We start from the raw sequence: 13481 nt of genomic DNA, 5'->3' as shown, positions 1-13481 counted from the left end.
CAGGGGTGTAGGTTACTAAGGAAGGCTGAGAGAGTGTTGACATCATTTCTTAGTCAAGATAACTTAATTACTTTAAACCATAAGTGTTGTCACTTCTAAAATAGAGATAATAAATGTAGAAGCCTCAGGGTTGTTTTAAGAATTAAATGCCATCCAACAAATGTTTATTGAGTGACTACTTCATTTCATGCTCTATGCTGAGTGCTGAGTAATGGAGGTAAAGTCCTTAGCTTTCCACTCAAGGGCAAGGTCAAATGGGAAATCCAGGTTTCTATCCAAGTCATCCAAGTCCTATGATGGTTCAACTTTTTTTTTCTGTAGTCTTGTGAAAGACTTTTGTAATAAAGTACAGTGACTTGAATCCTCCTTACCTGTGTTCTTGCCTATTACCTTCTCAGAACCCCAATGGGTCACTCAAAGCCTGATTTCTCATCACCTAAATCATGTTCCCATTTTCCTCCGATTGATAGATTTGCTGAAGAATTTAATGAGCCACTGTTATTTTATCTGCTCCCCCACCCACATCATCTTCTCTAATCTGGCTTGAAACTCACTGCACCTCTCCTAGACATAGCTGCTGCTAACAATTGCTTGCCCACTGTGATCATGACTACATCTACAAGTTACTTCCAAATTCTTGGATACATGGTACTGACTTCTAATGATATGTCTACCTCAAGCCAGCCATGTTGTTGAGAGTATCCAGCTCGTCCAATCTAGCTGAGTCCTAGGCAATTTTGGAGGGAATTTCAGTAAATCAAAGAAACAGTATTGAAGGTGATACTCGGATCATCCAGTACATCTCCCAATCTTCCGACTCTGGAAATACTGAGTTCAATTCTTGGGTTTCCTTTTCTTATCTGGGTATGAGTTTCAAATCTTGACCATTAAATGTTGCCACCAATTGTCTGTCTTTCTCCTTTGATAACCTTGAAGAATTTTTAATTCTAATTTTAGACTCTCTTGAAGATTTCAAATTATTTTCGACCATCTCATTTCTAAGAGGTAAAAGGTTATTTCCCAATAGAATTTGCAGATTATAGCTGCAAAATATGTGAAGCAATAATAGATCTGAAAGGAGAGATAGATTAAATCCACAATTGTAGCTGGAAACTTCAACACCTCTCTCTCAACAGTTAATAAAACAACTGGATAGAAAATCAGAAAGGATATGAAAGAACTGAGGGCTTTCCCATATATGAAGAACTGACTTACATTCTAGAAAAAATCTTAGGACTTTTAGAAACATTTGTCAATTTACTAGCTTTTGCTTGAATGTCATTTTGACGTCCAAAAGTCTCACATATTTGTTTTATTCTTGTCCTTTGAGATAGTAGCAATGTCCTCAATGTCTTATATTTATTAATTCATTCAATCATTCAACATAAATTTATTAATAACTACTACAATCAAGACATCACATTGGGTATTACAATTGACTTCATTGTTTCTGAAATGTTTAATAATTGAATTCTGTGTGGAGGGCTATTTAGCAATAATGTATAGTACAAATAAAATAAACTGTTTAAAAGTTACAGGATAAAATGAGTTCATAAGCATCAAGTGGCTTGCCTGAAGTCACAGAGTAAATGGGCACAGAGGCAGCAGCAGAACCCAGGTCTCAGGGCCCCCCCCAATGCACAGCCCCCTTGGGCTGGCCTTGGGTCAGAGGGCTACTCCTCCACAGCATGCAATTAAGCTGAACATCTGGCTTTAGCAGATGTTTCTACCCTCTAGTCCATGTCTCTTCCTGTCTATCCTCTCCCCAAATTTCCCTCCTCACTTTCAACATGATATCACACCAAAACTCTTGACCTAAATCTCTTACCTGAAGACCCCAAGCTGACTTCTTCTTGTGGGCACCAGGTTTATCAGAACCACCTGGGGTCCTTTATTATTGTTCGTGACATGCGGAACATGGGCCTGTACAATACTCTGCCGTAAGACCCAGAGATAAATTTCTCCTCTCCCTATACCATCTCCATCATCTGAAGGGCATCACTTTTTGCATTCTAGGAGGTTCTTCAAGGCCACTGCCTCTTCCAGTCTGTGGGCCCTACTGAAGGCATATTCCCTACATCATCATGTAGGTGCCCTTCCACCTTCCACCCCAGGCTCTCTCTCCTTATAACTTGAAGGCTGAAGTGCCACAGAAGACTTTGAAAAACTGGCCAGCAAAAACTTTACCAAACCAACCCTTCAGCCTCTCTGGTTCAGCCTTTCCCACTCACAGGATATCAACCTCTTCTCTAGGGCCCAGGACTTTATTTCTACCCACAACAGGCATTTTTAGTTTCAGGAAGATCTACAAAGCTGTTTCTCAGTGCAACAAACCAGGTAGTCCTTCCCCTATAACTAGGATTCTGTCTCACTCACTTGCTCCCTTTTATTCCCTTCTTTTTTTTTTTTTTTTTTTGCCTTATTCTTTCTCATTCCTTGCTCTTCTTTTTTTCTTTGGTTTGGAAAGCCTTAGACTTTATATTTATTTAAACATCCTTGCTATTGGTAACTGGCCCCAGATACAATTTAGCTGATTAACTGATGGGTTGTTTAGTTGACTGACTGGACTTCTTGACCATGAACAATAATATAAAAATCACTGAATCTCCGGATTGGGTGTGCTGATTCTTAAACCATAGCTGCACATTAAAAGACCTTTTATAAAATAGAGATTTCATTAAATTCTGGTGCCTGGGTCCCACTATCTTAAAATTCTGATTAATTTGGTCTTGGGTCTCCAAGACTTTCCAGGAGATTCTCATGGCTTGCCAGAGTTTAGAATCTCTGGGTAGATCTAAAAGGTTGCCCAAGCATCTGCTACTTAAATCCCTTCCACTGAGAAATCTAGAATGATGAATTTTCTTGGAACCAAGATTCTAGGTAGTAGCATCTTCCAGACAATCTTTCTGGGTGTACAAACTCTGCAATAGAGGGAAGCAGCAAGTACTGGTGAGTGGCAGACCAAAAACTCCCCTCAAAAAGCCAGTAGTGCTCATTTGTGGCCCTTGCTGAGGTCAAGGGAATATCCTCCTAGTTCAACAGTGCTCAACCAGGGAAATTTTGTCCCCCTTCCCCCAGTGACATATGAAAATGTCTGGAGACATTTTTGGCTGTTGTAACTTGGGGGAGTGCTACCAGCAACCAGTGAGTAGAGGTCAGGGATGCTGCTAAACATCCTACAGTGCACAGGACAGCTCCCACAACAAAGAGTTATCCAGCACAAAATGTCAGTAGCGCCAGAGTTGAGAAATCCTTTCCTAGATCCTTGCTCTCAGCTTCCCCTACCTCCCACAGGAAATACCAACCTTGGTGGAATTTGTCCTAAACCTTTCCCTTCTTTCTGAAGCATGATTTCTACAACGGTTTTTCAAATCAATATTTTACATTCTTTTAAAGTGGTCCCAGAACGTGATACTCCCGTTTTGCTTTTAAGAAATAAAGGCTGCTGCCTGACGATGTGAGAGAGGCAGAATAATCCCAGCGCCACCCTTTCCACTTGCTGCTTCCTTCCCCACCACTGGAGGCCCTGCCGAGCCTGCCTTGACCAGGCACCTCAGCCAGCGAAGCCAGCCCTCAGGGTGCAGGTCACTCTGTGAGATTTCCTGAGGCCACTGAGTTTATCAGCCTCCAGCCTGGCTAGGTCAGACCTGCTGCCAAGTTGATTAAAAGTGCTGGGGCTAACACTTCTAGTAGTGCTCAGACATGCTGATTTTTCTTCCCACTTGCTTAGATCATTTCATTATTAAATTTAAGATTATTGTGATTTAAACTGAACCATCAGGCAGCCTGGGGACAGGCATGGAGTTTGGTGAAGAAATTGAACCTGGTGCTGCATTTACCAAATCCAATCTCAGCTGGGTGCTTTTTCTTTCTCTTAAAGAAATAATTCACAATTCCAACTGCTGGAAGTAAGAAGTAGAACCTTCCCCTGCAGTGTCAGGAGCCCACACAGAGAGGCTGGCACACCAGGAAAGGGAGCTCATTATAAATAGCATAAAAAGCAGCATCAGTCAAAATGCAGTGATGTGCCTGAGCAAAACTGCTAAAAGAAACAGCTTCTGAAATAACAAGCAATTTTTTTATTTTTGTAATTTAAAATACTAAAGAACAAAGACTATATATATATAATACGTATAGGTTACGTATTTTACATATAGGTTAAAATTCACTCACACACACGGACACACCCTACATACATACACAGAACCCAACTGAGTCCTTTTAAGGGAATGATGGATAATTATTAAATTTAAAATAACAAAATCACAAGTAGTCAGATCCTCACAGAGGGAGCAGCTGTCCTTTTTCTGTGTAATCAATGCTATTTATTTAGAAAATCTTATGGTTTCCCCTTGTGAAATAATTTTCCTGTATGTGTATTTTTTTTTCCAGCTGAGATGGAAACCATTTGAGATTCCAAAAGCCTCTCAGAGGAAAGTGGACTTTGTGAGCGTAAGTCAATACCATCCACACCTGCCCACCACTCTCCTCTCTTCCGCAGTGGGTGATCCAGAGCATTTGCAGGCTGCGTGCCACACAGAAGCAGCCTTGGATGCAGCCAGCAGACCCAGCACCACCTGCCTCTGCTCTGGGGCTGGCCGAGCAATGTCTTACTTACAGGCACCATATGGCCCCTGACACCAAAGGGCACTCGGGGGCTATTGACAACATCTTCAAATGGCCAATGGAATTTGAGCATTTACCTACCTCAGGTTTTTTTGGTTTTGGCTAGAACTGGGGTTCTTAGCCTTTTTATTGCATGGACTCCTTTGATAATCTGGAAGCCTGTGTTTTAAAATGCATAAAATAAATTACATAAAATTCCAGAGAAGTCAACTATATTGAAATACAATGATAAAAATATTAAAATGATAAATTTGGTTTGGTTTATAGTAATATGTATGCTATCTTATTAATGCACTAAATCACAAGATCTATGAAAAGATATAATAACTATGGTCATTAAAAGTATGAGCATAAATGATATTTTGGGAGAACAGATATAATGTGATATAAAAATGTCTATGATTTCTATCAGTACAAGGTTACAGGCACTTCTAACACTGCAGTTTGTTGCTTACATTCACATTAATTGAAGGAAATGATCAATTTCAGTCAGAGATTGGCAAAATACGTATATAATTTTTTTCTCCCATCCAAGTCCATAAACTACCCAAAATGGTTCCCTGGGCTAGAATAGCATCAACTCAGGGTGGCAACTCTAGTTAGTACAATGCTGATTGGAAGTTCTGCTTGGTAGTTATAGATGCTGGGAGTATTGAACGTCTGTGCCCAGAGCAAAACATGTGTAGGGGAGAGGCTGGGGGCTACAAGGAGGTGGGGCTCAAAAAACCCAGTGGAGGGTTCTACAGACCAACCTCAGGTCCTGGCTTACTTAGGGAGAGTCCATGTGCCCAGTCATAGGCCAAATTTTTTGGTTCCTGTTGAATTATTTATCCATATTAAGTGCTCCAATCTCTGTGTGGACTCATCTAAATAGACCCAGACTTGCAAGTCGAGTTAAAATACAAAAAGATATCCCTCACCATGGGCGAATTATGGTTATCTAGAGGAGCAGAGCTCCCTCCTTTTGGGAAGGGCCACATGTTAAGGTTTCTTGCACTGTGGGTTATTAGCAGAGAGGGTTTCAGTTGGTCAGAATACCTTCCTCTCCCCTGTTCTGGAGAGCTGGCCCTATCAATAAGCAGAGGGCTGCCCACATGATGAAGTATATTTGAGGGCCATTAATTGGTCCCTAGTGCTGCAACCTTTCTCCCCTCAAGCCTCCTAGGTGCCTGATTTTACCTCCAAAGGAAACTCTCCTTCAGGTTGATCTTAAGCACCAAAATGATAAAATGCCAAGTAGTGAATTGATGCTCTGTAGGTTAATTCTGATGGAGCCATGAAGACAATCCAGATATAGAACCATGGCTGGCAATTAAGGTGAGCCACCATCTATAAAACATAAGGCAGTAAACTCGGGGCTCCCTAGAGGCAGCCTGGTTCCAAAGGGAAGACACTAGTAGAACTTGCCTCATGACTCTCAGGGACCAGGGGGAGGTCTTGGCTCATTCACTTTTTCCTCTCCTGCGGGTCTCTCCCAGGGTCTGCACACCTTGTGTGGAGCTGGAGACATCAGGTCTAACAATGGGCTTGCAGTCCACATTTTCCTCTGCAACACCTCCATGGGGAACAGGTAAGTGTTTCAGAGAAGGAGCAGGAAATCCCCACTCCCCGAGTTGTTGGCCAGAGGATGAAGCCTGGGTTGTTGTGTTTGTTATTGCTTTTTTTTCCTCAGAGCAATTTTGATATGCATTGATTAATGGTGATAATAAATGAGCATTTCTATCTTGACTAACTCCTGTGACATAAACAAGAATGTCACATATTAATGGAAACAGAAAAGGGATAATGGGGCACTGAAAGCAGGAGTAGTCAAAGAAGCATTTTGACTTTAACCAGGTTTGAGTCAGAATATCCTTAACTTCTAAGGCTCCTTAGGGCTGTTCTTGAGTCCAAAGTCACATTACATGAGCAGCCATTAGGGCTACCTATTGGCGGTAGGTCAAGCTGACAGACTGTGTCTTCAGCTAATAACTCTGTGTAAGCTTAAAGTTCCTAAACAGAAGGACTTACATATTAGATTTTTTAAATCAGAAAACATATAATTTCTGCCTTTTCTTTGGGAAGCAGAATATCATAACAGTTTTGCATACTACCTCTGGAACCAAACTGTTGAGTCCAAAGCCCAGTCCATTCTTCCTGGCTGAGTGAACTTGGACAAGTCATTTAACTTCTCTGAGCCGTGAATCAGGGCCAAGATCACAGCCCTATGACTAGGCACTGGAGACATCCCTTGGGGTCCAACGTCATACCAGGCAGCTCTTCCCTCTCCACTTGAGCTACCCCAGCCTTCACTCAGTTCTTTCAACCTATGTGCCCTCCTGCCTCAGAGCATGTGCATGTGCTGTTCCTTCTGCCTGGAATGGCCTCCCCACCCAAACCCATCCCCAAACCCTTGCCTAGATGATTTCTTTAGATCTCAGGTCAAACGTCCCTTCTTCGGGGAAGCTCTGGCTGCCTCCTCAGACAGATCAGGTTCCTTATCTTTTCATTCCCCTGAACTTGACTTGCCCAGTGCCACTACAGTTTTCGGTGATACAGTTCTGTAACTGCTGGATTGCTGTCTGACTTCCTCCTAGACTCTAAGCTCCATGAGGGCAGAGATGGGGTCATCTTGCTCATCATATTACACCCAGCACTAAGCCTGGCACACACTGGGTACTGAGCAATAATTTGAGCAGTGACTTAATTTGCCTGGACAATGTTAAAACTGGAAATCATAGGAATTATTCTGTATGTTTCAGATGCTTTTATAATTCAGATGGGGACTTCTTGATTGGTAAGTTATGAGGATTCCAGACTCTTTAACTGTTAATTGATCCCTAGTCACAAGCTGCTTTTTTAATTGAATACATATTATTTTCCTTCCAATCTGCCTTATTTAGTGCAATCTACAGACCTAGGTGTAAAGGCAACTGGTGGTCTGGAAAAAATTCCCATGTACCTCAAGTGCCTACTCTATTTCCTGGTCTCCCTGTCTTTGCTTATTTCTGCGGGGCCTTTCTAATCAGGGGGATCTGGACAGCTGAAAAGAAATGGAGGGTAATACCAACATGTGATTAACTTGTTAAGATAACTGTTTGCCTTCTAATTCACTGAAGAAAAGGCCATCTGTCATTGACATCTGTAATACACATACAAATTTTCATGAGACCATCTAAAATGGAAAGTCTAGTAAGGAAAGTCTCTGGTCTTTCCATTCTTTTTGATGGTTTTAATACCAATATTTTGGAGTGAACATTTTGATGTAGACATTAGACATGCAAATGCCAGCCTCCTGCTGGAACTATCAGAAATAGGTCCTTTTCCACCCTATTTCTGCTGCTCTTTCTGGTCAATTCACAGAATTGTGCATATACAAGTTCCTTCCTTACCTAGCAACCAAAAAAAAAAAAAGTTAATTTTTTTCATTCATGTTTTTCTAGATAGTAAAATAGCTAACCTAAGTTATCAGAATACATATTTCCCCCATAAGACTCAATAAAGCTCTTTTCACTTTGGATGAAAAATCAAATGCAGCCCTTAAGCCTTTTACTCTTCATGAAGTGGTTCTCACATGAAAAGAATTACTCACTGCTGTCCTGTCTTTTTTGTCAGTTCCCCAGCAAGGGAAACTTCTCATTTACACTGAGTTTGGCAAGATGCTTGTACAGCCCAACGAGATCTGCGTCATTCAGGTTGGTGATGTGTCCCCGTCTCCTCCCTGCTTCTCCCTAATTTGGGAGCAATCAGATGTTGCAGCTGCTGCTATTTCCAACTCTAAAATTTCTGTCATGTCTGAGCAATGGGAAGGGAGTTGGAGTTACACAGAAGGCTCCCTGAGCAGAAGAGTAAGCAGGCTTGGGTGTCTGCTTTGTTTTAAAATAGCACACAATCACAAAGCAAAGAGCTTTGTCAGTTCTCTTTCCTAAATATTTATACACCCGGTGGATAAGGCCCTGGATGGGAGTGAAGGGCAGTGAAGATGGATTTCTTCAAAATCTGGCTAAATCAGAGCACTGTTATCTCTGAGCCCAGTGAGGGAGTAGACTAGAATTGGTTTGGGTCACAGATGTGACTAGAAGTTAAATTTTTCTTTCTAACTCATCTTTGAGCTGGTCACCTCTCCAACATAGTTCAACAGACTGTAGCCTTACGCATGCGAGGCCAGCTATGGCTCTTGAGCAGCTCCTTTGTAACTACAGGTATGATTTGGGAGAGCACACCAATTTTCACTTCCTATTCCAGAGAGGAATGCGGTTCAGCATAGATGTCTTTGAGGAGACCAGAGGCTACATCCTGGAGGTCTACGGTGTCCACTTTGAGTTGCCTGACCTGGGACCAATTGGTAAATCTTCACTACAAGTTTCTAAGCCTGACTTGAAATAGAGGACACAAATAATCACATGAAAGTTAAACATCTTTCTCCCCTCTTTATCACACTCAAACGTTCAACTTTCCTCTCTAGACAACTTCTTCTCTAACCAAGTGTAGCTGGGAATTTCAGAACCTACTGGAGCTCCCTGAGCAATCACAGACTTCTTTTTCTGGACCTCTAAATTCAGGGGCTCCAGGTGGTATGGCTGACCCATCTGATGAGATGACAGCTTTGTTAATTAGCTGGTCAGTGTGTCAGTCCATCAGCTTGTCTTGGCTCCCATGCTGTGCTGAGGGCAATGACAGGAACCACATCAAGGGTAATGAAGGCCTCTTGCCATCACATACATGCATAACAGAATGATCCAAGCCAACCCATTATAAGTCTCTCTCTAGAATAGCGTTCAGACCACTGGGGAGCAAGACAATATGTAATACATTTCAGGTTATACAGAGTACACCCTAAAGGATGTAGAAGTCTGGGTTACTGTGGGCCAACTCTCCAGGAACAGCTTCATAGAAGAGATGAGATGTGACTAACCCTTGATGAAAAGTTGAGAGAAAATAAAGAGGAAAGGGAACGGCTTAAGATAAAGTATTCAGGTGAAAATGGGCTTTGTGGAAAGGAGGAAGATCATTTTCTTAGGCCAGTGGGTTGTGTGTAGACAATAGAGTAAGGAAAGACATAAAAACGGCGGGGGGCTATGTTGCTTTGGAAAGGGGAAACGGATTGAGAGAGACACAGTCTACAAACCTCACACTTCTACTGAGCACACGCCACAAAATCGACACCCTTGAGAGTCAGAAAGGGTACCTCACTCAGTGCTGTGAAGCAGCTAGAAACCACAGCCTCCACGAGGCAGATTCAAACTTTCCAAAGTGAACCAGCATCCTCCACACCCGATTCTTCTGGCAAGCCAGAGCCAGGATACCAGGAGAGAAGCGAAGGTGGAAGGAGGGCTTATTCTCAAAATGTCTCTGGGAGTGAAAAGAGTGGTTGGGAAAACTGGCCCTTTGTTTCATCTCTGGCATGTTTGCTGAAGGTGGCGGCCACACCTCCCAGCTCTTCCCTTTCCTTGTCAACAGATTTTTTAGAGCAAAACAGGGACAGGGCATCATGTGCCTTCCAGTCACTCCCCTGGGGTAATCCAAATAGTCAGAGGAAGGTGGGAGGCAGCAGAGAGACAGCTGGAGCCATGGCGGGCCGTCTGTCATCCTGCTCCCCACCCGCTCTTCCCACTCGGCTCCAGCCACCTGCTGCCCTACAGCCAGCCCAGCTTCCAGGTTCTATGGAACACAGACCCTCTGGAAAATATGTATAATTTACTAACCAGCTGGACGCTTTTTTTTTTTTTTAACCCCAGGAGCTGGCAATAATAAAACACTCCCCAGGTCTGTCCTCTCAGAGTTAAATTATGTTTTTGCGCTAGTGCTTTTCATTTTTGGTCTTTTGATTTATTTTCTTTCTCTGGAGGGAATACTCCCAACGTGAAGGTGAGCAGGCAAGTACCAGATACTTTCTCCCTCAGTGGCAGACAGATCTGCCAGGCTGCAGAGCAATTTAAAGACTTGGATTGATTCTGAGTTCTGTGTTAGGAGCAGAGGCACGCCTGGGGCTACAGTATGTAACCCTTTCTTTCTCCAGGACTGTAGATGAGTTCTAGGACCATCAGAATTTTCTTGGGAAAAAAAAAGTCTAGTATTCTATCATATCTTCCCTTTTCTAGTCTTTTCCTCTTCTTCCCTCCCCTCCCCTGTAGTGATGAGATAATGCATACAAAATGTTTATAAACACTATTCATTCTACAACTTTAGGAAGTAATGCTGGTGATGATATTTTCATGATTTTTTTTTCTGACCAAATTCCTTGGGTCCTCCTTAAAAGGTACCAGACTGGGATTCCAGTAGATCTTTGAACAATGAGAGCAAATTGTGGAGTATCTTTTGATGTGGAAGAAAGCCCTTTCTCTTTGTGCAACAGTGAGCATCTTTCCTATGTGATTTCAGAAGTGTCTAAAAGACTTTTGGGTCACTGTGTTCTAGGAGCCAATGGCTTGGCCAATCCTCGTGATTTCTTGATACCTGTTGCCTGGTATGAAGATCGCCAAGTGCCAAGTGGTTACACTGTGATTAATAAATACCAGGGCAAACTTTTTGCTGCCAAACAGGTAAAGTCAGCAGGTTGGTAGGCAGGGGAAGGAATAAATAGTTATTAAGCACCTTCTGATTGCCAAGGCTGGTGTTAAGTATTTACACATATTCTTTCATCTTTACCACATCACAGATCATGAAAACGGGCCAGGTAGTGTTAAATAACTTAGCAAATGTCACAGTAAATGACAGAATCAGCATTCAAACCCATATCTTTCTGACTCCAAAGGTCATGCTCTTTCTATTCATCAAGCAATAAAAAACCCAACAATATGTACATCTCTATAAATGGTGGGGAAAACATAATATATAGGCAGGGTAATATGTTCTGAAAAGAGAAATGAGCTAATAGCAATTCATCTAAGACTTATATTCACCAATGGCCACTATATTTCAAATATAAGCACTGATGGATAGAAAATAAATAGAACTTAGTTAATTAGTTTGACTTGGTTTATACTGCCAGCCTGGTAAACTCAGGAGATAAGCAAAGGCATAGATAATACTAAAAATAATAATAATAAAATAAGATGCAATCTATAGTATAATACACTATTACTTAATATACTGGGTATATAATATAGTAGAATAAAATAATCATATAGTAAAAATAATACAAAGATCTCTTCTGTCCACTATTAATTGTTGCTTTATTTTTGCTCATTTAACTTACTGCTTATATTTCACAAGGTATGTTATTTTCTTTGACAGCATCTAGAAGGTATGTTAAGCAGCAGAGGCCAACTAGTTTGGCACATAAAATTAACCCCTGAGGGTTAATTGTCACTCTCATTGACACATAGTCACCCTCATATTCTCTGGATCAGGATTTCTCAAAATGTGGTTCAGAGACCCTTGGCATCAAAAATTCTCAGAGTGGCTTGTTTAAAATGCAGACACTCAGATACTACTCCAGCCTGGCAAAAATGATAACCTCTGGGATGCAGTGTGGAAATCACATTCATTTAAAGCATATACCAAAAAAACAAAAAATAAATTAAAGAAAAAAGCATATGCTGTGTATTATATTTGACATACATTTGACAGAGAAGCACCATTGTAGAGACAGACAGCCAGTTTCTAAGTGGACCCTGTGCTGGTTAGTCTCTGTGTTAGCCCCGACTCATCCATTCTCCCTTCTCTGCCATGATCTGTGCCCTGGGAGGTTGACTTACATGGACTGTACCCTCCGGACTCCCTAGCCAGCTAGCTTTTGGTTGGGTTCAACCAGTGGGAGGTACTCACAGGAAATTGGAGGTCAGGTGCAAAGACATGTTGGGGTTTTTTCCCCCGGTGCTTGCTCCTATTTGGGACTGCCTCCCTCTGTGATCTCAGTTCCTGTTGGGTAGCCCCAGTGGCATGCTGGAGTCAGTTTATACTGGTTTGCAAAAGCTGATGTAAGCCTCTTCCCTACTTTGTGTTCAGTGACATTGGTATCTCAAAAATGATCGTGGTGAGAGTTTATACCCCAGAAGCCAGCAAACACTATAAATCAGAGCTTTTCATTTTTTTCTGGAATCAATTGTTGAGTATTTATTTGCACAGCACCGAGCAGCCCCCTTCTTCATGGTTCTAGCTCTTGCTGGAGTCCTGTATTAATATTTCTAACCCCTATCCCACAGGCCTAAGAATGGCAATGCCTTCCCTCTATTGCTAGGCTCAGATATCTCACCATCTCTAGTCAGTTCACTTAACCTTAATCATGTCTCTGTGAGTAGTCCCTTCGGTAAAGTCTTTGGAACATTCTGCACTGGATTCTGTTTCCAGAATAGTCCCATAGCTACAGCAGGAATTGCCTTCCTAAAACAGAACATTGATCCTCTCCTACCCCAGGGCAGGTCCAAGAAGAATCACCTTAGGATTGCTCTGAAATTTCAAGTCCTTTGGGCTGGAACCCTTACAGACTTTCTCCCTTCCTGCACTTACCAACCTAGGCACTGACTCTACCAGAAGACCCTCTGGGCAGCAGTTACCTGGAGAGCAGTCATAGCAAGTGCCCGCCCTCAGCACCAGGAAACCCAGACGGTGGCCCAGATTGTCACAGAACTGCTGGCATCCACAGATTCTAACAATTGTGTTAAAATTGTTGAAAAGCATGTGCTGTGCTTCTGCTGCACATGTGATCAGAGGCAGCTGCAGCTTATGAACTGGAAAAATCGGGTTAGTGGCTTAGCGAGGACAGTTTGAGAGTATGTGAAGCAACCACAAGATGATTCAGGGTTATACTTCTCCCAGAGGATGGTATTACTAAATTATGAGAACAAAATCAAATCAAAAAACAAACAGAAATGCCAAGTGCAAACCAAGGAATCAAGGCTGCAAAAGCATTCGGTTCTAAAATCACCTTTCCT

General features: G+C 42.1%; 1 protein-coding gene across 2 annotated transcripts in view; it reads left to right on the top strand.

Moving 5' to 3' along the window:
• HGD (homogentisate 1,2-dioxygenase) overlaps nucleotides 1-13481 on the top strand; it is a 43584-nt gene that overhangs the window by 20213 nt on the left and 9890 nt on the right. For both annotated transcript variants that reach the window (XM_074364290.1, XM_074364285.1), the window contains exons 5-10: nucleotides 4393-4452; nucleotides 6105-6196; nucleotides 7368-7402; nucleotides 8221-8300; nucleotides 8851-8950; nucleotides 11023-11147. In XM_074364290.1, the coding sequence (XP_074220391.1) occupies nucleotides 4393-4452; nucleotides 6105-6196; nucleotides 7368-7402; nucleotides 8221-8300; nucleotides 8851-8950; nucleotides 11023-11147 (492 nt within the window). The remainder of the gene's footprint in view (nucleotides 1-4392; nucleotides 4453-6104; nucleotides 6197-7367; nucleotides 7403-8220; nucleotides 8301-8850; nucleotides 8951-11022; nucleotides 11148-13481) is intronic.

The sequence above is a fragment of the Camelus bactrianus genome, chromosome 1 (genome assembly GCF_048773025.1).
Source record: "Camelus bactrianus isolate YW-2024 breed Bactrian camel chromosome 1, ASM4877302v1, whole genome shotgun sequence".
In the NCBI taxonomy this organism is placed as follows: Eukaryota; Metazoa; Chordata; class Mammalia; order Artiodactyla; family Camelidae; genus Camelus; species Camelus bactrianus.
This window is presented reverse-complemented; position numbering and strand designations above follow the sequence as displayed.